Source organism: Diadema antillarum, unplaced genomic scaffold (assembly GCF_040938485.1).
Source record: "Diadema antillarum isolate AM-2024a unplaced genomic scaffold, OU_Dant_1.0 seq00001865_RagTag, whole genome shotgun sequence".
Classification (NCBI taxonomy): domain Eukaryota; kingdom Metazoa; phylum Echinodermata; class Echinoidea; order Diadematoida; family Diadematidae; genus Diadema; species Diadema antillarum.
The window spans coordinates 113,886-141,844 of NW_027272535.1; the positions used below are offsets into that span (position 1 = coordinate 113,886).

The following is a 27,959-nucleotide window of genomic DNA, read 5'->3' on the forward strand; positions in this document are numbered from 1 at the left end:
GTGAACAAGCTAATCCAAAACGAAAATACGAGAGGATTCCTTATCTGTTCGCTATCCGATGTAACATATAGAAAGTCCTGGCGTAATCAATTGTTTTATAACACGTCACTGACACTTTTTGAGAAAGAAAATAGAAATGTACTTCAGAAGTAGTAAGAATTCAGAGAAGGACTGGCATACGGTTGAATGGTGACAGCCATCCATGTGTGTTAGAAACGGCAATAATCTGCAGTTATCTTTCCTTGTGGTATACTATACCGTATACAAGATGGAACTATAGGCACGACCTATCCAGACGGCCTACCCTCCTAAGTATTATATGGGTCATGTTCACAGATATTATTTAGCCAGCAGAGATATCGCTGATCGCAGGGTAACTTGAGTGCCACTATAATAGCGTTGGTTAGTTTGTTCAGGGAGGTGCTCCTCTCACCTCCCTGGTTTGTTTCACCAGCACGGTGAAAGCTCAAAGTACGGATGTCGGCTTGATGGTGTGGGGGGTGGGGGGGGGGGGGGGGGGTGGGAGATGAAGGTGGGTATTGGGTCATGGGATAAGATTGTGCCATTTCGTCAAATTACAATGCAGATGCAGAGTAACGGAATATTGGTTTGTATGCAAATTAGAGAACCACCTGAAACGGGTTTACTAAAGGCACACTACCTCTGCTAACGCAGAGATTTCTTCGTTGACTGTGGTAGAATCCTATCATGCGGCAGCGTCTTTCGAAACTATCGCTAGAATTAAATGAATTTCTTCGACGAATCATTTCTTTTATATAGATCAAATTAAACAATGCCTTTTCTGTAACATTGCATGCAATTCAGTTCTCTAAAGTTTTGTCGTGCTTTTACGAGTGAAAAATATGTGTATTCTATTAATTTCATCAATCATAAAACAAATTTGCCAACTGTTTAGCAGAAACAGTCACCTCAAACGAGAAAGTAACAATAATGGATATGAAACACGGGATTCGTTGTGTCTGTCGGTATATCATTCGTGTTGCTGATGTCATTATTATAGCACACAATCTACCATATGCTATGACGATATTGCGTATCAAGAGAATAGCTAGGATAGACATTGAGACTAACAGACAAATAACGACAATGAAGTTGATAATTTTGGCAATAATAATAATTAAAATGATACGAAGTATGATACGAAGTAGAAAGAAGTACTAAGGGAAGAAAAATAAAGAAATTCAGGGTTTGTTTGTTTGTTTATTCATTTTCCATCTGAGAAGATGGCTGGATAGCCCATATTCAGCTACGTTAAGCTGGTCTTCCATGGGGTCCAGTTGGATGTGAGGTGGGACCACTTCACCGGGCTAAACACCCTGCTCTTTGCGATGAATAAATGAAGTGGGATCTTTTACGTGCATGAGTTGTTACTCTCTCATACACGGGACCTCCATTTTATGTCCTATCCGAGGGACAGAGTGTTTTGCCTCTTGCTAGAGGGGACGGTATGGTTACACACAACATTGCTCACAACCAAACTCGGGTTCGAATCCGGGCTGCGTGATCGTGAGGCAGACGCACTACCGACTGAGCCAACTCACCGCCCTTGGAGTTCATGTCATTATAACGGTTTTCCGCAGTCGTGCCGATCAAGCAAGAACAAAGCCCACAAGGTGAATTTATCATCTCATTGTGTTGAGCTAGAAAGCTTGAATTTGTTTTCAAACGGATTCTTTAAGTAGGGAAGTGCATGCATTGTGCAGATAAAGAGTCCCACCCCACCCCCTCCATATACACACACGCAAAGAAACACACAACAACATAATTCAAAACTGATACTAGTAATGTAGAAAGCAATACTAGTAATGTAGAAAGAATAACCGTTTCTATTCATAACTTCCAGTGTACCTATCTTTGTATATTATGGTGTACTTAATTTCCGACACGAGGCCAATGTTCTCTTATCTATCCGTTATTGCCCATGATCAAAAAGTGGACATGATTTTTTTTTTACAGCCCTCAGCACATACGCTCTCCGCAGCCTCTGTATAATTCTTGTTTGCCAAACAAAAATAGTACAGTTTTATGTGCGTCATACACAAAATGATAGTCCTATTCATAAATTTTAGTACAGGATACAAAACGTACACGCCTGTAACATGTATATGGGCTCTACTGTGCAAACTGCGTATCCACTCATTATCCAAGTTGACTATGAAGACTATATGAGAGTGAATGTCTAACAACAGGAACAATTAAAGTTTAATTTAACTCGAATATAGTTACCACAATTTTGAAATTTGAAAGTGTTCCATGCATTCCGCATTGCTAGTGCTATTATTTTTGTCACAGACCCATACAACATGTTAATTAGCCGTGGGATGATGTCATGAGATCAAGCCTCCCATTCGCCTGTGTGATACACTAGTCTTCATTTTTTCCCCTTTTTAGATGAAGTCACATCACAACCAGTTGCAACGATATAAAGAGGTGATACAATATAAAAAGCCATGGAATCGCGTATAATAGGTTATATACCCTACTGGAAAGATTACAGTGTCCAGCAGTGTGTTCACATTGTTGACTCTGTGAAAACGCTCGAATTTAATTAACAGTGTGAAGATGATTTCAAACTGTGGTGTAATTTTCACAGTGTTCACAAATGCGTTGTTTCACACTATGAATTGATGACTCACATTGTGCTCACACTGTTAAAACGCTCGAATCAAACAACGTGCAGAGATTTCACATTGTGTTCACACTGTGATTTCTCACACTGTGGGATACTGTGTTCTTTCCATACAGCAGGGTAGTTACTCCATCATCATGTCTTTATTCTTTCTTTCAAGTCTAAAGCAGAGGTGTATATAATTGTGAGTCGATTACATAATCAACTGTCGAATATGTATGAACGCGTGGCTGGGAACAGGCCAAGGCTTTCGCGAAATATGTTTAACTCTCAACGGTACAAAACTTCATTATTCTCTGCCCGCTGCTGATGAACACTTTCATCTTCACAGACATGTGGGTTGAGTGAATGCAGCAACATTAGTAAAACACATCAGTGAAAGTTTTAGGAAAATCAGGCAATCCGTTCTAGAGTTGTGAACTTTTGAAGTTTCTGCTCAATGAAGGCTGGATGAGAAAACTACTATATAGCTTGTGATGTCACATGAGTACAACTACAGCTGTATATAAAGAAAATGTAAAGAAAATTCAACATATTTTTACTTTCCTTGCTTAATAAAAGGTCTTTTGACTTCCCTCTTTCAGAAGGCATGGGGAATAATAGCACCCTTAATATACGTCCATGACAAGTTGAGGAGATGTACAAAAGGTAACATTTTGTGAAATTCTCTTTTTATTTTCTTTATGTCGTTGTACGCATATGACATCATACACTGGAGTAGTTTTCTCATCCAGCAGTAATTGCGCAAATACGTTAAAAATTCATAACTTTTGAACGGATCGTTCGATTTCCCCCAATCTTTCACTCATGTGTTCTACTGATATTGTTGCATTCACTCAATCCTTCATGTATATGAAGGTGAACTTGTCCTTTAACTAGTTTATTAGTACGTTTGTCTTCACTCTGTCTTCGTATTGAGTCACCTCGAACACAGGGTGGAATATATTCCTTTAAACAGATATATAAGCCTACAGATGTATTTCAGTTTACCGTATGCAACGTACGGTCTTTCAAAAGGACCCGTACAATTCCCGTCGATTTGAAAGGTTACCTCAGTATATGAGCACCCCACGTTGTTTGAAGAGAGATCGAGGGTAATCAAGATACATGTACGTATTACATCTATTCATTTAGTAGTCATTCATTTTATCCACCTTTTTCCGTGCTTGGCATGATCCGGTTGAGTACAGACTAAAACAACTCATAGACTGGTATGATTGTCTTACTAATGGTTGATTCTTACTTTTGTTAGAGTTTGTTTAGTTGTTTGTTTGTTGCTTTTGAGTGTTAGCTCTACAATTTCAGTACTATCGCTTTCAGTACAAAGTAGTCCTCACTTGTTATAATGGAAACGTCATTCTCGAAAATGGTTCATTAAGAAAAGTCCTTCACCTTATTATCAAATTGGAGTTATTCTAAACATACAAAGAATCTGGCTCGCAATCATCTTTGTGATTCTTTATCTATAAGTGGTCTATTTACTTTACTGATATGCATGTATTTATCTGTCTGTATTTCTGTCTGTTTATGAAAATTGTATGGTATAAGTTCATTTTCAGTACAGAGAGTTCAATAGCCTTCGTAGCCGTTTGGCAGAACAACCATGTATCTCTCGACTGATCAGGAGTGGTTCAGGGACATTATTATTATCAGTTTTTATATACTGTATATTGTGCAAAAGCTAACAATAGGTAATTCAGATGACCATGCCTAGGAGATTTCCAAACTAGGCTAATCAAATGGCTCACTGCTGCTTGAGGAAAAACTGCTTCATGACTGCAAGGCTGATAAAGAGAAAGAAAACAAAAAACAGTACACAATGATGCTTGTGCAACTGCAAGCGCTGTCAAAAAAGTATTTTGTGCATGTCAAAGACAAACTGCTTGTAATTTTATGAGGAATAGTAATTAGGTATCTATCATCCCTTATAAACATAAGTCTGATAGAACTAACGACTAACACGCGAATAGCGCAGCGTGTGCTTGGATGTGTATGTATGTATAAACGCAGACAGCATGACAACAAAACAAAACTGTGCAATAGGATACAGTGGAAACACACACACACACACACACATACACACACACAGACACACACACACACACACACACACACACACACACACACACACACACACACACACACAGACACACACACACATTGGATCAAATGTAAAAAAGGGTGTGGAGGTAAAGACTATCACAAACAGTCGTAGTTCGCAGGGGCGAGCTGACAATCAGCTGACTCCAAGGTCTTAAGTGTGCTGGCACAACATGCGGAATAGAAACTGGTGGCTTCGTAGTCTGGCTTTTCAGAATGTTTGTTTAAAACGATCTTTGCACATGTTTGCGACCAATAGATAACGGATACAGAGTACGCCAATCTTAACAATGGAAGACTTGCCTGCCTGCTTATTTATCGAAAACATACGGGAAGTACCTTATACCTTGAAAAAAATAACAATTACCAACCACAATGAATTTTGTTTTGTCCTAACTCCGTGTTGTGTCTTTGATCGAAGGCAAGTTTGTTATTCTGCAACGACGCAATCTTGACGGTGCGTACTGCGTGCAATTTTTCCCGTCCGCTCAATGCAGTATATGCTCAGATATCTCATCGCCTGCAGTAGTGTAATATACGAATGTACCATTAGTCGCTTACAAGCAGTACCACTGTTCACTCGCTACTAGCTGTCATGCTGAACTGACAGTCATCCTAGAGCAAGTGAGAGACCGGTGTGTAGGTCAAGAAAAACCTGAACTGTAAAATAATGTAACCAAGGAGGTATTACACATAATACCTCTTTGAATTAGCGATCATCGGACCTGGTTATTATTCCGAATGTGCGCACATTTCCTCCGTACAGGGGCTGACGAGCGAAGCATAGGTATATATAGGCCTATGTATTACGAGTGTCCGACGGTTCCACTAGGCGTTGAGCTCTCGCCGTAGATCGTTGAGATGGGAGCCCGGTGGCCAGCTTGCTGATTCCCAGACGACTGAATTTACAGTGCAATAAAACATCCACAACTAGTAAGACCAACGGATACTGATCCCCCATTTGCTCAAGTGCTAGCGATTCCCTACTTCTGCATTTACCAGACTGCAATCACCATGGGAGTCGCCAAGCGAAAGCGATTTGAAATGCTGGCCGATGTAGTCGAGCCCGATAGGGGCCCACCCGGAGGTGAACAGCAAATCTCGACACAGAGGCCGGTTTTGCCCGGGATGAATGGAGTGCAAAACCCGTTATCGTCCGGAGCATCAACGTCGACTTCGTCCACGACGTCATCGATGAATTCGTCGCTGTCATGTTTACATCGCCTATCGAGCGAAGTCCTCAACATCGATGCACTGTCGGATGCGGAGTCAGGGTGGGAAGGAAGCAGTGATGAAGTCAGTGAATTCCCTGCTTGCAACTTTTCAAAGAGGAACGATTTCCCATCACCAGATTCTTGCCATATCGCAACAGACACGGAAGACGTGGAAGAAGCCGCGTCGTTCCACTACGCCGCCCTCACTCACTCGACTTCCAGCCGCCCAAACTCCACCTCATCCACCACCTACTCATTAGGGCGTAAGTCTTCTCCTTCGGGCACGGCAGAACGACGTACGAACGTGCCGCTGGACTCCACCAACTCGACGTCTTCCGCCGGGACCACGAACGACCGACGACGTGCCTCCCCGTCCTGTGTTCCCGCCGCCAAGTACCGCTGGAAATGGACTCTGCTGATCTGGTGTCACCTGAGCCAGATCCTGGCGGGAGGTCTTCTCAAGAGTCTGGCGGTCTTCCTGGACGACATCTTGCAGGAGTTTGATTCTAGCGTAGCATTCATGGGATGGATGTTCTCTCTCGAAGCGTTCTTCTTCGGTGTCACGTGTGAGTATCTTAAATGGCGATTATTTTCCATTCACGGTAATTTTTTTGTTGTTGTTCAACATTCTTTATCATATCAATCAACAATGAAACATGAAAGGCCTAGGTTGTCTCCTGGATTGAACAGGAGGCACAAGGCGAAGACAAAGGACAATACAGAAAAAACATGTAAATACATCTTACATTTTATAAAACACACTCACGCAGTATACCCCCTGCTTTTCTTGGCATATAATTCGTTAAAACTCCCTTCACCTTCCTCTTCTTCCGAATTCACCTCACCATTATCATCTTCGTCATTATTTTTTCTCTCTTTCTTTGTCATTTACTTCATGTGCCAACTTAAAAAAAAAACAACTTTTTACTTTACTTCACTGTCCTTCGCTTCTTCTCATCTCGCTAATTTTCATTCATGACCATTTTGAATCCCATCCTTAATCTTTTCGCGACATCCCATAAGGTTTTACTGATCACTGTGTTTAGATATGAAATAATGATAACAATGATAATAAAATCTTCTTTATCTAGCGCAGTGAGTTTTGAGTATTATCGCTGCTCAAAGGGGTAGTACAGTATTGGTAGAGATAAGAATTGGGCTTTGAACTTTTTGCGAGATACCAAGAAAACGCTTATGATGTATAGTACAGAGCATACCATTGTAAGAGGAATTCAAAGTTTATTTGATGAAAATCGGGTTTGGAATGACAGAAACATCCAAAAACAAAGTAAAACAAAGCGACTGTAATAAAGTGTGGGTCCCACACTTTATTAGAATCGCTCTTTTTTGATATCTCAGCCATTTCAAAACCAATTTTCATCAAATAAACGTTGAATTCCTCATAGAATTACATGCTCTTTCATATTTCATAAGCGGTTTCTCATTATCTCACCAAAAAATGTTAGAAACCTGAAATTAGGTCTCAACCAAAACTGTATGATCCCTTTAAGCAGAAGGCCCTGTCTTTATCAGCGTGGTCAGCAACCTGAAAGCATTGCCAGGTACCCTTCTATGCACCTGGGTCAAGAGCAACAAGGTGGTTTAAAGGGATCGTATAGTTTTGGTTGAGACCTAATTTCAGGTTTCTAACATTCTTAATGAGATAATGAGAAACCTCTTATGAAATATGAAAGAGCATGTAATTCCATGAGGAATTCAACGTTTATTTGATGAAAATTGTTTTTGAAATGGCTGAGATATCTAAAATCAGAGAGTTTCTAATAATGTGTGTGACCCACATTTTATTACGATAGCTTAGTTTTCCTCTGTTTTTTGATGTTTCAGTCATTCTAAACCCGATTTTCATCAAATAAACTTTGAATTCCTCTTAAAATGGTATGCTCTGTACTATTTCATAAGTATTTTCTTGATATCTCGCAAAAAGTTAAAAGCCCAATTCTCATCTCCACCAATACTGTGCCATCCCTTTAAAGGGACTGTACAGTACTAGTCGAGGTAGGGATTCATGTTTTGAACATTCCTAAGTGAAATAATGAAAAGCCTCTTATGAAATATGAAAGAGCATGTAATTTTAAGAAGGATTCAACGCTTATTTGATGAAAATTGGTTTTCAAATGGCTGAGATATCCCAAAAAGTGCTAATAATAAAAGGCGACATGCCCCAACTTTATTAGTATCTCTTTGTTTTACATTGTTTTTGGATATCTCGGCCATTTCAAAACCGACCCTCATCTAACAAACTTTTGATACCCCTTACAACCGCATGCCCCTTGACATCTCATAGAGTGGTTTCTGAATATCTCACAAAATGTTAAAAGTCGACCAGAACTGTACACACCCTTTAAACGGTGGAGCCGCGGCCGGGCCACCGTCTCCTTGGTAAAACATCTTTTCAAATGACGTAGATACTTGATGAGATTCGAACTAGCGACCGCCAGCTCGGGTCGCCAATAAAGTCAAGAGTCTTATCCACTATGCCGCATGTGCCCCCATCCCCACGTGTCTTTCGGGATATCGTCATTACCAGTTAAGGTTATGAATCAAGCCATGGTGGCAAACAATTATAACCTATGGTCAATTAGCTTCCTGGGCATTATCATCTGGGCCTACTTCAACTCTGTCTCTTATGGTGCCCTCAGGATCAATAAACGTGGCACCAATTACGAGGGTCCATTTACCAACCCATCAAGCCATTTGTCATTAAAGAACTCAAAGATCAAGTTGATTAGTCTCAGACAGATGAATGACCTGCGATTCGCTTTAAGATTCTCACGGACTCGAAAAAAAAAATAAGTTGCTTCCGAGTGTTAGTGTAATATTGTGACAGGGAAACGACGCTGTTCTCTCGTTACTGTAGCTGGGAGTGTTTTCTGAAGTGCAGTGGTCAGATCAATGATTACTAGCTCACATCGTAATTACTTCTAAGCGTACATTGTCAGAGAGTTGGCCTATAAAGTCTGTTGAGGGTTTCCGTGGTAAATTAAGTGGAAATCATTTCATATTTTAATCTACTGCGCTGCAAAGGACAAGTAGGTATAGTCGACTCAAAGGAAGAGTCTGCCATTTGTTCGCCACGACCTCAACGACTCATCTTACGAACAATTCCTTGACTTGAGGCAGATTTTGGTGGCGAAATAACACGCGCGACTGATTTTGTATTCTTCCTTGATTGTTGACATAATAGTAACAAATTTTGTTTCAACCTATGTATACATGCATGCCCTAAATTCGTTGATTACCTTTAAGTTTCATCTTAAAGTCAACTGTTGTGTACTCAAGGACATTTGCAATTTTCATATTGATATATTATGTCATTTTTCTCTGGAAGAGGAAAGGGAAATAAAAATAAATTTAATTGCATCGACATGAACTTGAAGCAAAAATTGCCGAAGCTAAACGCATCTGCGAAAATTTGAAACAAGCGCGTGAGAGAGAGAGAGAGAGGGATTACGAAGAGAACAATAACGACAAGTTTTCGCTTCCCACCTCACCTTCAGACAAACCTAGGTTAAGGTCAAACTGGACAATCGCTTTTCTTATGCTGATAAGATAAATGACATAGATATACCAGGCTATACTGGGTTTGACACATATTCCATTGAGTCTTTGTCCTCAATTCAGTTACACTGTTTGTTAATTTGAATTGGTTATGAGGAAACAGCACAATCTGGCTGTATACATATTACGTACCATTATACAGTCGCGTTTGTGAGCTGTACTAACGAATGCAAAAAAACAAAAAAACAAAAACAAAAACAAACAAAAAAAAAACATGTCCGTCTGTAATGAAGATCTCCACGGCTGACGGAAATCAAAGGGTTGTAATCGGATCTTACCCGATATGTTTTGGTAATATTGCAGAAAGGGGGGGGGGGGGGGATTGTTTGAGATAGAATAGCGAAATCTCAGTCATATCTGGCGGTAGGCGATGAAATACGATGAGGATACTTTGCTTTATACTTGTGTATAGATGGCATCGTACCAGTAGGGTCTGATGAGTTCGTTTTGATATTGTCATATTTATCATTATCTGTGCAGTTAGACAAAACTGCATGACATAGCGTACACATAATAAACATAAGAACAAAGGCAATCCAAGTAAACGAAATGGTAAACGTTTCATTAAGTTCGGAAATGAAATAATGATGCTAATTGTGAAGCTTCACATTTCTACGGAACAGTGATATTTGTCACATATGAACTTCTTTTGTATTCAACTATAGATATAGAATGACATCGATGATACCATATAGGTGCAGTTTTCTCGGTGATTCGCGCAAAAGAGGGAAACTTTGTCAGTGTATTATTGTCGATAGATTTAAGGGACAGCGCAGTTTTGTTTGGGATGGAGCTTCAGGTTTCCATTTGTGTGTGTGTGAGAAAAAGAGATAATGAGAAGACTCTTTATGCACTATGAAGGAACATACGATTCCAAAACCAAATTCAAAGTCTATTTGATGAGAATATGTTTTGAAATGGCTGAGATATCCAAAGTAAAGCGATTCTAATAAAATGTCTGAGCCATCTGGTATTGTGGTCACTTTATTTTACTTTTTTTTTATAGAATATCTCAGGCACTTCAAAACCGATTTTTATAAAAATTAAGTTTGAATTCATATCAAATACTGTATGCACTTTTATATCTTATAAATGGTTTCTAATCATCTCGCAAAAAAAGTTAAAATCTTAATCCCGAATATCAATTAAAACGATATCATCCATTTCAAATCAATGAAGTAGATCCATTGGATGCGGCTGATGTCACTGCCTCTTGAAATTATATGAAATTCTGTTAAAGTTTTGCTTTATGTCGAGATTATTTTGAGTTGAACTGTTTTTGAAAAGGTTTTTAAATGAAAACATATACAACAAAAATCACATAATGAAGAGAATACATTCAAAAATATATAATCAATATAAATGAAGTCAGAAACCCAGTGGAAAAAAAAAAAACCTTACTAAGTATTAGTACATATAGATTAAAAATGGCAAGCATTATTTTATGAAAAGACAGTGAGGGACGGTAATGATTTACACTGTTAAACAAAAAAAAAAAAATGATACGATCGGTTCGAATGATTCATAAAGAGATTTCATTTCTTTTCATTTCATTTTTATTTCATGTCCGGCCAAAACATATAATATGACAATTTCATGTAAACAAATTAAGTACAATGTAACTATTACATTTCCAAATGATTTTTCGACATAGCTCTTGAGAATGCACTAACTTAAGTTATTCATCTACTTTCTGTAGGTAATGCATTCAATAATTTTGATGCTGAATATAATAAAGTGATATTTTTAAGATTATGGGACATTGGCCAAGGTAGATTAAGCGTATATATTCCCATATCATTTTCATTCATGTCAAATTCATAGATGATGAAGAAACTTACACCATTCTTCTTGATAACACTGCTCCCGTGATTTTTATTGTGAGTTATGTGTGTGTAAGTCAAATGTGCACAAACGTCACACACACATACCTGGGACGGAAAAGAAAATATGAATGTGGCACATAAAGGGTTAACTTAATTTTTAAAATGAATTGCACTTGTTCCTTGACGTTAGAATCACGCGAGAATCACGTTTCTATAAGGTGATGAGAATTGACAATCATCTTTATTTCGCCCCCTTGAATGTCACATCTATCGTTCGACAGAAGTCAAACATACCTCGCTATCTGTATATTTGAGGACTTAAATGCAAAGCACAAAGTTCAGGAGCAACGAACAGTCGATCATTGTCGGGGTTTTTCTTCTGTTTTTTTTTTTCTCTTGCCACTGATAAAGAAGGAAAAGTACATTGTGAACCGCGATGTCATTGAGTAGATCAAGATGTGACATACATTATCGATGGAAGTAGACCATCGCAAACGTGGCATCAGCTCGGCTATCAGAGCATTCAAAGATTAGGTACTGATAATGAATATTGAGGGGGTAGGTCAATATTAGTTTGCTTCGAATGAACAAACACAGTTGTTGGTTTGTTTTTTGTATACTGGCATCAAAAATCATATCCTGCTTAACCTGAATAGGCCTACTAAAACGAGAGGTGACTGAACAAAAAAAAAAAAAAGAAAAGAAAGAAAAGAACAGGAAGGAGGAATGCATCATTGGGAAATATATCTCATTGTCGTCGTGTCGTTTTTTTGCTGGTCTTCTTTCTCCTTTTATCTTCCAATAAAATAATACTCATTTGGCAAGTTCGTTGAAAAATACCAATGGTAAAAATGACAGCAGTCAAAAATGTTAGATATAGTTGCTTTGTTCAGCATAGTTTCTTGTTGAAGGGATTGATATTTCTTAGCAGTATATACTCCAGTGTGGAAATGTGATTTTCGTTTTGTTAATAATTTTCTAGAAAATCTGATCTAGTCTGATATTACATGAGTCCTTTTGCTCTGTCTCTCTCTCGATCTATTTAAAAAGTCCAAATGCAAAAACAGATAATTGTATCCATTTCTATCAATTTAAGATATTCTAGATATAATCTGCTGAAAAACAGGGGGATTATACTTAAAACCTATGTGATAGATTAAATTATATCTTCAAAAATATTTTAGTTATTTAACTAAATGTAATGATTGCAGTATCATTTGAAGATTTTATTTTTCTCGATTCGATGAAGACCTTACTTTAAAAATGGCGTAATCCTTTTTTTTTTTGCATTCAATTCTCTTCATATATCTATTTGTTATTCGCTTCTTTCTTTCTTTCTTTCTTTCTTTCTTTCTTTCTTTCTTTCTTTATATTTCTGTATCTATTTATTTGTTCATATGTTTCTCTCATTTGTTTTTTTCATTGTGGAGATCTTGGTGCGTGAAGGATTAATTGTTACAATGGGGCTTATTCAACAGTTATAGAGAACCTTATCTGTTACGCTCTGGTTATAGCTGAACTCACACCAAATCTAGTTGTTTTTATATGCATGTATATATATCAGTTCAAAGAAAAAAAATAAAATGGAAATGTTACTTTACACAAGCATTGTTACGTCAGGGGTGTGAGGTGCACGAACTTGTTGATGGTTGCCATGCTTCAGACGGGTCCATCATAAACGGACAGGACCAACCTACTTATGCCGTGTATATATATATATATACCGTCCTCCAGGAAGGGAAGAACGGCCTTCCGATCCCTCCTGTCGATCCCATTGTTTCCGATCTCTCCTGTCTTTCCCATTGCTACCAAACGTTCCTATTTAGAATCAGTAGTTACGTTCAGACGGGAGCCCTTAACTTCGAAGTTAGGAAACTTCGAGGTTGGAGCTTGTAGTTAGGGACCGTGAAGACGCACTCGTAGTTAGCAAACCTCGAGGTTTGCTCGATGTTTCGAGCCACGAGAAATCTTATGGTTAGCGCTCTAACCACGAGCCGCGGGGGGTCCCCACTCGTAGTTAAGCACCGTGTGGACACAAAAAACAACGAACTCGAAGTTAAGAGTGACCTCGCCGTACACCCTAGCCCCCACAATTTCCCTCTGCTTCCGGGTCAACCTCCCAAACGTACACCACAAATACACTACACGTGAAAAACCTATATATGACGCACGACACAACAACATCATCTTTTCTTCCCATGCGCATGATCTCTGAAACTGAACACGTCGAACTCGCTACTGTATTCTATATTCTTCTCCGACGCTAAAAAAAAAAAAAAAAAAAAAAAAAAAAATGTTTTCGACGAATATCTTCATAAAGGCATAAAGTCATCAGTGCAGTGCTATCTCTGCATACCATGACAGAGAAAAAGAGTACCCTTGTAAGCGAGTCCGACAGGGTTGGACTAAAGAATAAATAGACGCCTTGCTTGTTGGCAGTGTGGGCTGAAACTTCCGGTTTTGTGGTTTTAACATCGAGTGAGACCCACTCGTAGTTACGGGGGGCAGAAGCTTAACCTCGAGGTTTCGTAACCTCGAGGTTAAGATTCGTCGTGTGGACACACGTCGTAGTTAGGGGGCAAGAGCTAAACCTCGAGGTTTCCTAACCTCGAGGTTAGGGCCTGCCGTCTGAACATAACTAGTATTGGGTATGCCACATGTGAGTTTTGCATTAAGAGGTACTAGGTGTTACAAAAACATTTCCCACTTTCGATCCTTAATGGTTCAAAAAAAAAAATATTACATCAGATAACACTGTCATTGACATGAGCAATAGCTGAATAGTGTACAATTTTGTTGGAGGTGATTTAGAAATGAAAGCATAAATCAGTTTCATTAAATTACAGATTTATTTCTAAGTTAGGTTTCAGACAGAATGACCTAGTAAGTATGACCATGACCCTTTTTCTGTGCTACAATGTCCCATTCCCCCTCATAAACTATTTCAAATTAAATTTGGATTGAAAATCCATACCGCGTCCGAGAGTATACTTCCATGAATGGCAAGTAAAATCAAATGCACCAATCGGTGAGCGTTTCATTACCAGAAATTGAAGAAAGTTATTAGATTCAAATTTTTGCACAATACCTGAGATGCTAATGGCGCACACCCTTTAACGTGCCTCCCAATAGCTTGACTCACCAATATTGTCTTTGAAATCCGTTGTTCTTTACAGAAGGACGACGTATTTCCTCGCATTTATATTAACTTGCACAGATAATTAATTCTCATGACACTGCAACCGGTAACAGCGTTAGTACTGCTGAATTATACTAAGGAATGATGATGCTTTTATGAAAAGCGATATGACAGTTGTGAGATCGTGAGTGACATTATCACCCTGTCAATAATTTGCATTCTTTGACAGTCAGCGATATCACTACCTTGTACCATGGAGCTGCTATTCGTAGCTTCATGCTTGGACCTTGTTCCACGTAGCATGGAGCTCGAGCTCCTATTGTATAGTTGATTCTCCCGAAAGCCTAGGAATAGTCCGTGGTCCAAAGGGGGCCACCGTGCACCCCCCCCCCCCCCGACCCTCCGCCATGGGTACCATTTTGTTTGTTAGGACCTCTAGTGTCAGAAAAAAGAATGTTTCCAGAGATATCCTCATTTAGGCTATGGTTTTTAAGCCAATTTTTCATGGCTTACTAGAGCGGGATGCTAGTTGATTTTGCTCTTTTTGAGGGTAAATTTTTGCACTTTTAATTTTGTTTCAAATACTTCTAAACTGTTAGAAGTTACAGTTTCTTCTGGGGGTCGTTCCAGTGGGATATTGTGCCTGAAGATTGAGTTTGGCAGCGTGCTTATAGACTTCGAGGTAAAGTTTGTTTGATATCATATATCGACGCTATATCCTGTTCGTCACTGGAACGTCGTAGTCACTTTTCTGGAGACATATTTCGTGGATGAGCGTTTAAAAGCTGAAACAGAAATCTCTTCTGTATGTTCATTTCAATGCTTTCTTTTTACAAACTAACTCTGTATTTCCATCTATATTTTCAGCCTCGAATGTTTTGTTTACAGGGATTGCTCCTAACCCAAATTTCCGTCAACCCCGTAATCCGTCAGAAGAAGAATGAACTGGTTTTATAACGGTCCAATAGCAGATTATTTCCCTCAAAAAATGTCTTCATGGCCAACCATGTGCGATTACATTTGTGTCTGTTCTGGGAGAGAGATATCCGGGGCCGTCCTTTGTGTTCTGTTGGTCTAATTTATGCGATCCTTTGTTGTGTTTTCCCTCCCTCCCTCTCTCCCACTCACAAACACCTGTTTTTAATACCTGAGGATTAAACACTGTGTCTTCATGCATGGTGTATAATCGAGTGCCCTTATTATGATATACTACTCTGGTATAGGTCTATTCCCTAAGCCTTTGTGTAGGCCTATCAGTTTGCTGAGTTTGGGCTAAACATTTTGCGTCTGTCTGTCTGTCTGTCTTTTGTGGTGTTATGGTGCACCCCCTCCATTACGTAATGTTTGTCTGCCTGTTATTGGTTTATTTGCTTTTATATTTGATTCGCGGTGTGAGCAGCGAGGTCAAGTCTTATTTTGGAAAAAGAGAAGAGCCAGTGACCCAAATTCTATTACTATCATCTCCCATTAAAATGTTTTCACAACTATTGTAATGGTTTGCATCTAAAAGTTCATTCATTTTTATGTCAGTATAACTCAACTGAGGAAAAATAGTCGGGTTTTTTTTTAGATCGTTTTATAAACACGGTTTACTTTTCTCATGATGAATTAAGGGGTCGAAGAAATTGGGTTGAGTGCAATTCCCTTCAACGCTAACATTCGAAAGTAAAAAAAGATTATAGATGAAAGCATTGAAATGAATATTCAGATGATGTTTCGCAAGAAGTGTACCCACAAGGGGGAGGCTACAAATATTTGGAAGTTTTAAGCTTTGTTTTGTTTTGTTTTGTTTTTGTTTTTTAAACAGAGATACTGATGACAGTCAAATGCAAATTACAAACAGGTTGATGACGTCACCACTCTAAAACTGTCATAATTGGTTTGCATGTGAAACGTCATATATCCTTTAATTATGCCAGTATAATTCAGCAGCAACAGCATTGTTCCCCTTCGAATGTATTTAGTTCAAATCAGGTTCTGTTGTTGTATATAAGCTTGAGAAGGTAAAGTTTCTTCTGGGAGGTTACTTCAGTAGGAGATTGCGTTTGGGAAGAATGAGTTTGCTAGCTGGCTTGTGGATATTTAATACAGCGTCATACCGTGGAGCAGTGTGGGAGGTGTATGTATCAGACACTTCATGATGACACTGTTCATCATTCAATTCAATCAATTCAATTCAATCATAGTTTATTTCCAATCATCGAAAATAAAAAAAAAAAAAAACATAGTACAAAGTATACATGTGATGAAATGATATTGCTCAAACGTTTGCAAAAGGTTCATGTAATATATATATATACGAGACAAATTATAGAACAGCATATAACATGTACAATATTTAGGAAAAACACTATAAATACTTCGTGGGCGAGCGGAAAATAAATTCGATTATGGAAAATAGTGATCCACTAAAAAGCAAAGCTTGTCGGAAGTGGATCGCTCATGGGAACGTATGTCGTTGTCTATAGTTACTTTATTGGAGACATGGATCTGCTAGCTCCATGCATGGTCTATAAGTTGAGTTCTCCATGGATGAGATTATGAATGCTAATGAGGTGTTGTTTCGAGAAAAAAAAAGAGAGCAAAATATAGAAACTTTTAAATGTTTGCAGTTGCACCTGATGTGTGTGCACTTCTAGCGAAATCTCGTCTGTATGTTCATTTCAATGATTTCAGTTCTAAACTAGATCTATTTCCATCTTTGTTTTCACACACTCTCGAATGTTTTGCTGACAGGGATTTGTCTTAACCCAAATTTCCGTCAACCCCGTAATCCGTCAGGAGAAGAATGGACTTGTTTTAAAACGGTCTAAAAGCGGATTATTTTTCCATGTCCTCGCGGCAAATCATCCGTGATTGCGTTTGTGTTTGTTCTGGTAGAGAAATATCTGGGGTCAGCCTTTGTGTTCTACTGGTCTAATTTTCGCGATCTTTTGTTGTTTTTCGCACTGTTTAACACACACTCTCTCCTACTCACAAACAGGCATTCTTAATACATGTGGATTGTGTCTTCATACATGATACAATGGTACCCTTGTTTTATGATATGCTAGTATTCCCTTACAACAGCATTGTTCCCTTTCGAATGTAATTAGTTCAAATTCGTGTTTTTTTTAGCTATTCCATATCTATAGCATCATCCATTCCCATCCCTCTGCACATCAGTTATATGTGGCTGTTGTACAGTATATACAACTGTAGCTAATTGTGCACTATTAACAATGTGTGCTAATTAACCCAGTCAACCCAGGAGAGGACTATGCTGAGGACTTGCATTGCAGGGGAGAGCGGTTTTTAACCCTTTCTGAGTCAGTGAGTCAAATGTGCATAGATATTGTCACACACAAACCTATGGACAGGAAATAAACCTGATACACAGAGGGTTAATAATTTCGGGAAGGATGTTGCGAGACGATGACATCATCATTACAAAACATGGGATCTTCCAGAAGGCGTGCATTCTGTGGCGTGTGGAACTGATATTGGAGCCCCTAAACCTCCCGATTTCATATCAGATGTATAGGCCTTGTTTTGTTTGTTTTGTTTGTTTACTTCCATCTGAGAAGATGGCTGGATATCCCATATTCAGTTACACTAAGCTGGTCTTCCATGGGGTCCAGCTGGATGTGAGGCGGGACCACTTCACCGGGTTGCTCTTTGCGATGAACGAACGAAGCGGGATCTGTTACGTGCATGAGTTGTGACTCTCTCATACACGGGACCTCCATTTTATGTTCTGTCAGAGGGACAGAGTGTTTTGCCTCTTGTTAGGGGACGGTATGATTACACACAATATTGCTCAGTCCAGACTCGGGTTCGAACCCGGGTCCTTAGGATCGTGAGGCAGACGCCCTACCGACTGAGCCAACTCACCGCCTAGACGGCAATCCTCGAATTCTGTGTGTATGCTGAGCTCGCGCATTCATGACAGTCATTATAATGTTTAGATTCAACTTTATTTCCACTTCCATCAAATAAACAAAGAAATTATATACATTCCATATGTACATGATAATTGTAATACTTACAGAACATAATTTGACAAGGTACACATGAAAATGAGAAGTAGATGCGATTACATCTTTGTTAATATATACATAAAGCGTATAATACAAGTCAACTATAGGATAAGGATGGAAGTGGAGGGTCCCACTAAGAAGCAGAGCTTGTATGTGGAATTTACGCTTCAATTTACGCTTCAATATAACTAAACCCCTTTCTGTATCAATGAGTCACGTGTGAACAAATTTCACACACATACCGATAGACAGGCATTTAATGTGGCAGGTATAGAGGGTTAAAGGGATAGTACAGTTTTGGTGGAGATGAGAATTTGGTTTTTAACTTTTTGCGAGATAACAAGAAAACACTTATAATATAGTACAGAACAAACCATTTTAAGAGGAATTCAAAGTTTATTTGACGAAGATCGGGTTTGGAATGACTGAAACATCAAAAAACAAAGTAAAACAAAGCGATTGTAATAAAGTGTGGGTCCCACACTTTATTAAAATCGCTCTTTTTGATATCTCAGCCATTTCAAAACCAATTTTCATCAAATAAACGTTGAATTCCTCATAGAATTACATGCTCTTTCACATTTTATAAGAGGTTTCTGATTATCTCACCAAAAAATGTTAGAAACTTGAAATTAGGTCTCAACCATAACTGTACAATCTCTTTAAAGTCCTACGGTCCGTTCTCTGTGAAAGACAAACATAAACCAAGTAAATGAAGCAAGGAAAAGAACTGTCAAAACGTACTGTGTGTAGGTAGAGTCCACTAAGCCTTGATTTGTGAGGAAGCCGTTTGATAGATGCATTGTTCTTGGTTTTAGATTCCTTCCCCTTTAATCAATAGTAGCGCACACTTATCAGTCTTGTGTAATAAATTACGTAAACCAATGAATTAGGTCACGGGGATTAAAGAATCAAGTGACGTGATTAACGGAAGCCGTTTCGTTTTCGAGAGGGACACTCGCTCTTCGTTCAAGTTGATATGAAGCCAAACTAGTCTTACAGGTCAAAGGTCATTGATTTCCACGAATGAATAAAACCGAATACTTTAGTCATGGTTTGGCGATTGACGCGGCGCAAGATAAGAATCAATTTCGACAGAATGATTGCGATCGTTGATTTCTCAGTTCTCATATTTATACACAATACAAACAAAACTGAAAACAGGGAAAGATTCTCTAAAGTGCTCTTTGCTGACTTTTGATAGCGCTGTGATCTGTATTGCTTTGGTGTGTTGGGGGTGGTGGGAAGAACACAACTCAGAATGCTTTGTGGAGAACAGGGCCCCATTTCATAAAAGATGTTAGGATGGCATTTCTTGCTGGAATGGCAACTTCCAATGGCAACAGCCAATCAGGAAGCTGGATTCTTGTCGTTACTATATGACAATTGCCATTCCAGCAAGAGTTGCTATCATATCACCTTTTTATGAAATGGGGCCCAGATCCTTCGACCTATCATAGTGCGATCATGCGACGCACTTTGTTTTGTCGCATTCAGCTGTAGTGATATGCAAGTCGGTTGCATACACGCGTGAATTGTTGTAACTGAATAAGTCTGACTTCTTTCCTGTGCAACAGAGAGTCCATGGATGCCAGCATTTGAACACAACATAGTCACCTTCATCTCTCCTATTTCCAGTACAGGTACTAAAGCATGGTTTTGCTATGCGCAGCAAGCGCAGCTGTTCAAAGAGTGTTTCCTGAACTTCACACACATCCATGACATCACTGTACAAAGAACGAGCTCTCCAGCTCACTGCTGACTCCTACAGTTGACTACAATGACCTCAATTACGCTGCCAGCCGCTCTCTTCCCACAAAAACCTCGCCCTCATTATCAATCTCATTATCAGTCTTGAAGAATCTGCCAATAACAGCACCAACTACGACAGCACGAACAATGGTATAAAACAAAAATGAATACAATTATGCTTGTCTCGTAGCAAAATGTCCTTACGTGTACATAATACTGGATGAAAATCGCAAGGACCTATCCATTGTTCAGAGCTTTTAGTTTTAGATTTGTCTTTGTGTTTGTTTTTCCAGTTTTGGTCAGTGCGATACCTATTGTGGTGTTAATAGATATTCCGTGTTTGCCCTTGAAATTAGTTTCATACGGGGCTCCATGATGACTTATGGACAAAGAAAGATGTTTATATGAGAAACACGCCAGAGGACATAATTTCGTTATCCCGTTCCCCTTTGTCGATATGCTGTATATATTTATTTATTTAATCCCGCTTACCTAAAGATGCGCTAGTAGAAAAAAAAAAACAATGCAAAACGAAAAAGAAAACATGACTGAGAGAGAACCTGATGGTGATATACATTTTGAACTGGCTTCAGTGAATGGCTCACTATTGGACAACAATGGAAAAGCGATAATTCGTCCTGACTGGAAAAGAATATTTTAAGGTATGGAACTTTACTATGAATCTCGTGTCTGCATGAGATATCAAGCCCGCTTGAACTTTGAATAGGCCTACAGTCAGTGTGTCCGAAATCACTACATTGTGGAATCATGTAAAACTAATTCTTCCCGAATCCTTATTAGCATTGTCCCATTTCAAGGGCACGTTCTCCAATAATATCGTTACTCTTCAAGTCATTTTGAAAGTGGGGAGTTCCTCATAAATTTCGTATTTTGATAGAAAAATACTCATTACTTGGACTCGATACTTGGACTGACATGTATTGATGGTAACATTACAAATGTTGTACTTCCCACAGCCATCTGACTGACAGAGTTTGTAGTCAAGCGCTCTTCCATAATGCTAAAAAAAAATGCAAATTTGTTGACTTCGCTTTTTTTCTTTACTTCTTTGCCCTACTGTGACATAACAAATTGTAGTCTTGTTATCCACTGATGATGGCAACACACGGAATTGACCGAAGTTTGTAATAACTTTTAAACGGACTGTCTTATTTTCAACAAACTTCCATTACTTGTAATATTATTTTCTGCATCAACTAAACCCGCATAAGTATTTTGATTTATTCTCCTTCAAAGGCGCCGATGCACACCGTCTCGTATTTGAATATTGTGTGTGCTCCTGTCGCAGGGAAACCATGTGTTCTTCTTGCGTGTAGATTTTCTGCTAGTCCTCGCAGCTACAAGTTCTCTCCTGCGAGGGTCTGTGAAAGAAGACTAGTCGTTACCGCGGTCACGTGTACTGTCAGCTGTTGTTGCCAGCCTGCGCGAATAGGCTGGAGTAAAATGCTTTTCCCCGCGGCCGATTGTATGCAATCGCTTCGTCTCTGATTTGGTCTGTTTTGTTTAGTTTTCTTTTTCTTTTTCTCTGATTCTGATGATTGCCTGGTCCTTGTTTGAACGGAAAATACAAAAATGATAGAAAGACTGGCAGCCGCTCTCGACCCTCTTCGTAAGAACGGAAAAGAAGGACTGTCATTATTACAAATATTATTATTATCATTATGATTATTATAATTATTATTATTATTATTGCTATTATTATTATTATTATTAGTATTATTATTATTATTATTATTATTATCCTTATCATTATTGTTATTGTTATTATCATCATCATCATTATTATCATTATTGCTATTGTTGGTGTTGCTGCTATTGTCGTCGTCGTCGTCGTCGTCCCCGTCGATGTTGCTTTCATAGAGCACTGTGGAATCCCGACACTGCCCAAACTACCAGTATACGTCAATGCGCCGCTGTCAAACTGAACATATTCAACAATGAAGGGAGATCGACGAGAAAGGAAAAAAAATTCAAGATTTGACGTAAGAATAGAATCGGAAGGAGACGAAGAAAAGGGGAAAATAATAAAAAAAGATAGAAGAAAGACATTTGCCGTGACTTCTCCACTGTCCATCAGAACTGCATGTGCAATTTGCACCAAAACTTTTGATGACGAGACCAGATAAAGACTTTTTTTTCAGTTGTCTGAACCTGAGACGGTCTGATAACATCGCCTTGAACTATTGGCTGCCCCTCAAATGACCCCTATACCAAAATCCTCGAGGCTCGAAGAAAGGCTCACCTTCCTTTATCGTATTACACAAAAAGTCAACTACAGTTGGACCTCGAATTGCCCGGCCACGTCGGACCGGCGGACGTCCGGATAATCGATTTGGTCGGTTAAGAGAGGTACTGTATGCTCAAATGCAGCACTTTATAGCATATCATGCTAGGGGTATACATTTCATCACCAAATCAGTAATATTATGATTATCTGCATGGCGTTGTCATATTTCATACGTCATAGGTGATATGGAAATTAAGTGAAATATAAGTAAAATATCCCTTCATGTATTGTTCGTTTGATTCATATTGACCGACATTGTATGAGATCGATATTGCGACTCGTCGAATACTGCATTGTAAGGTAATCACTGTCATGCACTCAGTGCCAGTGACAAGCTTGGCACCCAGTCACTGACATCGTCTCACGAACTGACTTTACAGTGAGCTGCGCTGATTGGACTATGCCCCGTCCTGTAATCGCACGTTAATGGTTGAACGTGCGTTTGTTTATAGAAAGACTTGGCACTGAAAATACATGAAAACATTAAAATAATGTCAGCCAGTCGACGTCCGGATAACAGAGAATCCGAATAATCGAGGCCCTACTGTACTTGATTTGATGGGAGTTGTGTTGCAGTCATTATCGTCTCAGCAAGGAGGTGTCCTTGGTCTCAGACTTCCGATAAACATTGATAAAAAGAGGCTCGGGTTCACCCAACCTAACGAGACTGTCACGTGTACTACCATGCTGTCCCATTAGACAGGTAACGAGTACTGATTAGTGTCCCGTCCTCGAGCTACGTATAACCTGTCGGGATAGGAAGTAAAACGAATGTTTTCTGTGCTAACAAGAGCACAGACACGTTATCAACCACTTTGCACTTAAGTAACTCCATGATTCAAACATTCCCAGTGCACTGGCCCGGTACAGTCAGAGTGCGAGCCCTGGATGGAACGTCTCACACACGCACCTGAAAACGTGCGCCCCACCTGTATACCTACTCTTTGTTGTTTGCCCAGCAGGTGTCAGTAAATGCAAGGAGCTTCATTGAAGCTCCTTGGTAAATGGTATGAAGCCACGTAACAGGGATGGAGAGTGAGTTTCATTGTAGGCTGCAGCCCTGCCCCGCACCGTGGGCTACACAAATTAGAAAAAAAAAGAGGAAAAGATCAACTATTTTTTTAGGGCTCAGACCTGTTGGAGTGTTGGGGGTGGGGGGGGGGGGAGAGAATTAACCCTTCACCGAACCAACATGAGCAATACCCCCTCCCTACACGCGCCCCCAAATAAAAAGAGAAAACGATAACAAAAACAAACGAACAAACAACTAACAAACAGGACGGTGTCAACCAGACACTTGGTACTAAATGAATGAATGAATGAATGAATGAATGAATGAATGAATGAATGATTGATTGAATGAATGGATGAATGAATGAATGAATGAATGAATGAATGAATGAATGAATGAATGAATGAATGAATGAACGAATGAATGAGAGGAATGAATGAGAGAAATAAACGGGAGAGGTATTTGAAAAGCGGATCGCATGAATTACTGACTCATTGATAGTTAATTTCCATGCTTAACCCGCAGGTCCATTTGCATCCCTGGCCACGAAGAAGCTGGGACCCCGCTGTGTGATGATGGCTGGGGGGATCATTAACTCCGTGGGGATAATGGTAGCGTTCCTAGCAACCAACGTCGTCATGGTTGGGGCCGGCATTTCCGTTATAGCAGGTACAACGAATAACCGTCTTCTCTATTCAATCTGTAATGTATTTCCTGTCAATTAGAGAATTCAATACCCATGCTTTAATTTGCCTTATTTTCTCAAACTGTACATGTCAATGCAAATAACGTGTTTGTTTGTAGGATATATAGGGGCAATTACTGTTGACTAGAACACGAATGTGATACATCGTTATGTGTTCCATATTTTTTTTTCTGCAATGAGCTGAATGAAATGTCACCATTTTCAAATGAAGAAATGTGGAGTATATACCAGACCGTAATAATTACTGGAATCATAACTATATAAAAGTGACTCAGTGAATTTTATCCATAGTGAGTCTAGTTACCTATCTTCAGGGTATAACGCGCATATTTCGATGATAAGGGTCTTAGTTTATAGTATAATTATTGACTTTCTGTCATTATGGTACCTGAAATGATGTATATGATATTGGAAATTAAATCGTGACTTGATATTAACTGACAAGCCCATGTGAACACACTTATTGCTATATATAGCCTGTTTCTGTGCAGTGTGTGATGAGGTGGATATGAAATTACGCATAATGTGCTGAGATAAACAATAAGCTGGGATCAAATGCATTCTAATGCATAAATCAATGGCATGAAAACCATCCGTCAAAAAGTTGCCGAGTATTCCTTGCTTTGGCGTTTGAATAGAAATAAAAGTAGGCGAGATAAGACGATCGTAAATGATTATCACCTCTCGTGGTATCTGCCACTTCGTGACAATTATGCATTACCTTTCTCCTTTTGAAGAGGGGAGGACACGTGGTCCACTAATCATAATACATGTATAAAACGAATGAACAAAAACAAACAAACAAACACACACATACACACACACACAACGCGTCCAGCTAGTCTGCAAGAGATTTTAATAGTGAGCACACAATGCAGAGAAATTGTTAAATCATTAATTTTGATTTGATCAACCAGCGTTCTCGTGGTAGATTCTGCATATCAATGAGATAGATAATGGCTCTGCCCAATAGCCACTTCTACGCCACCTGGATACACTCAATTTATTCCCTCTCCTACCATTATTTTTTGTCACTGTCCCGTCCGGATACATGGAACACTCTTCCTGAGGAGTTGAAACAGTGTGCCTCCTTGTTTTCATTTAAAGCAAACTTAAAGAAGTACATTTTATTACAGTATATTTCAAATATGAACTAAAAACAAATAAATTATATAAACCTGTAACTAATGTTGGTCTCCTGATAGCAACAGCGCATATCGTCCCCTCTTTCAGTAAACCAATTTCACTATTCTAAATTCCAGCCTATCTGCTATTGTGCACCCTCAAGCACCTGCACACACATTCACCACCACCACCATCGCACACCAGAGTTTATTTTCCCCTGCTACCTTCGCAGCAGAATTTATATTGTTACGAATTTAGTACGTCCTTATCTTTTCCTCGGGCCGGCCATCTTTTCAAGCAATGCTTATAATGGCGGCCCTCTGCATAATCGTTTCTTAACTATAAATGTTATTCTTATCACTGCTGCATAGACATGCATACTGTATAGTAAATTTCTTTCATATCGTTGTTTATGCAAGTCAAAAGACTGTGTTAAATTTACTTTACATATGTCCTACGTGTTCATGATTATGTACTTAGTATGTATCTTGGTTTATGCAAGTCAAACGACTTTGCGTTTAATTTACTTTGTATATTTCCTGCATTTTCATGATTATGTAACTTATGTATATTGATTTGCAGAAAATAAAGTATCTATCAAACAAACTATCAAACAAACATAGAGAGAGAGAGTTCTTGTGTTCGAAATGGCGAAATGTGTTTATTTTGTGAGAAGCAGTACAGAACTGACTCCTATGACCATCGCAACTGATCCGCTAATTATAATTATTGTCGCTAATTCTTGGTTCCAGGTATAGGATCTTCCCTCATATACGTGGCGGCGCTCGTCACCGTTCGACGTCATTTCTCCACGCACTACGCGCTAGCCAATGGGATAACGCTATCTGGAGTGTCTGTGGCCGTATTCATCTTTCCACCAATCATACGCGTCCTTATAAATCACTTTGGATGGCGGGGAGCCCTGTTCATTATATCAGCAATCTCGCTCAACGCCGTCGTGACGGGGGCTCTCATGAAAGGAGGGAGCAAGCCGCGAAACACGACGAAGCCGGCGAATCTCGAAGATGCAAAGCCGCAACTTCCCGCGAGTTTTTCCTCCCGTATGTCGTCTCCCCAGTGGAATCCATGTCCAGACGAGAAAGCAAAAAGTGATTGGCATCCGTGCAAAGAGCATTGTTTGTCTACAAAATCCGAGTGTTCATCTTCCAAGAGAGATCTGAGCAGCAACGACTGTAAGTGCACCAAAGAGTATGCCTTTCCTCACGATTCTCGACACGGCGGCAAAATGCCGCTTCAAAGCGTATACACCAACGGCACGATCGTTGTCAAACCCCTTCAGAGTACGCTCGTTGTTAGTGGTGGGATGCCGCGTCGGCTGAGCATCAGGGAAAAGTATGCCATGCACCTGACCGAGAACGTCACCCACGGTCTTCTCTGCGTGGTCGTGATGTTATGGTCTGCCTCCAACACCGCGGTGATGAAATATCTGGTCGCCGCCGGCGTCGAGCGGGGTATGTCGTCCATCCAGGGGGCGGTGCTGCTGTCGTCAACGGGCGTCGCTTCCTGCGCCACGCTCTTCGGCCACGGCATATTCATCTCGCGGGGCTGGATGACGCCGCTGACGCTCTACCTGGTCATGTTCGTCGTCATGGCCGTTGCCGAGTTCAGTCTGGCGCTCTTCCAACGCTACATCACGGGCATCGTGTCGGCGGCTGTCTTCGGGTTGGGCACGGGTGCAATCACATCCCTCAACTTGGTGGTGCAGCGCTCTCTAGATGGGCGTGCCGGTGTCCAGGCGACTGGCTGGCTTATCTTCGTCGAGGGCGTGGCTGGTGCTCTTGGGGGTTACTGCATGGGTAGGCATCTCCGTCAGACACCTCTAACATACTTAATAACTCATAGTAATCGGGTATATTGAGAGAGAGAGAGCAACGCCATTGATCATACAAATCATAGGTTAATTTACTTATTTTGCAAATACAGTTGTCTCACGTGCACGTAATGCTAAAATTTCAGAAAAGACATGATAATCGATCTTTGCTTATTTCACTTATTCATCTATTCCTTTTGACGTTTATGAGTTCTTTGCTTGGACAAGAATGCCCATATATGACAGGCTATCTTCAGACAATTCGCCCTAATGTCGATATCTAATTCCTCTTTTGACATTTCTAATGCAATTGCTGTGTCAATTTAAGTAAAGCGGATGAAAAATTGTCAGAATTTGATTATGTTTGCAAAAGACTCGCAAAAGAAATACAAATCGTTAATTTTCCTTGTCACTTTCGAAGAAGAAGCTTAGGGATGGGGTTGGGTTGAGTGTAAATTATGTTTCAAACTAGTCCCGTCCCGTGCATGATTTGTGTATAATTATGAATTTGTCGACCCTCGTTATATTGTCTTCAGGGGCTATACGTGACGTCTCCGGAAGTTACAAGATGTCTTTCACGGCCTGTGGGGTCCTGACGTCAGCAGCAGCTTGCGTGGTCATCCTGATTGCCGTCATCCGGCGAGTGATTGGCGTCCGTCAGAGGAGGACTCCCTGTCAATCTGCAAGCATTTGACGGG

The 27,959-nt window shown here is 39.7% G+C and overlaps 1 protein-coding gene across 1 annotated transcript; it reads left to right on the forward strand.

Moving 5' to 3' along the window:
* The first annotated feature begins 5,764 nt into the window (after window positions 1-5,764).
* On the forward strand, window positions 5,765-27,955 carry LOC139712845 (monocarboxylate transporter 12-like). Its single transcript, XM_071624634.1, has 4 exons — window positions 5,765-6,530; window positions 24,125-24,268; window positions 26,183-27,247; window positions 27,798-27,955. Exons 1-4 carry the CDS (start codon window positions 5,765-5,767, stop codon window positions 27,953-27,955), a joined length of 2,133 nt encoding a protein of 710 aa, XP_071480735.1.
* Window positions 27,956-27,959: the final 4 nt, after the last annotated feature.

Bases quoted from the DNA above. Each gene is read 5' to 3' on its own strand.
- LOC139712845 (XM_071624634.1), top strand. From the start codon at position 5,765: ATGGGAGTCGCCAAGCGAAAGCGATTTGAAATGCTGGCCGATGTAGTC. The intron at 6,531-24,124 runs GTGAGTATCTTA...CTTAACCCGCAG, and splicing joins GTTCTTCTTCGGTGTCACGT to GTCCATTTGCATCCCTGGCC. The intron at 27,248-27,797 runs GTAGGCATCTCC...TATTGTCTTCAG, and splicing joins TCTTGGGGGTTACTGCATGG to GGGCTATACGTGACGTCTCC.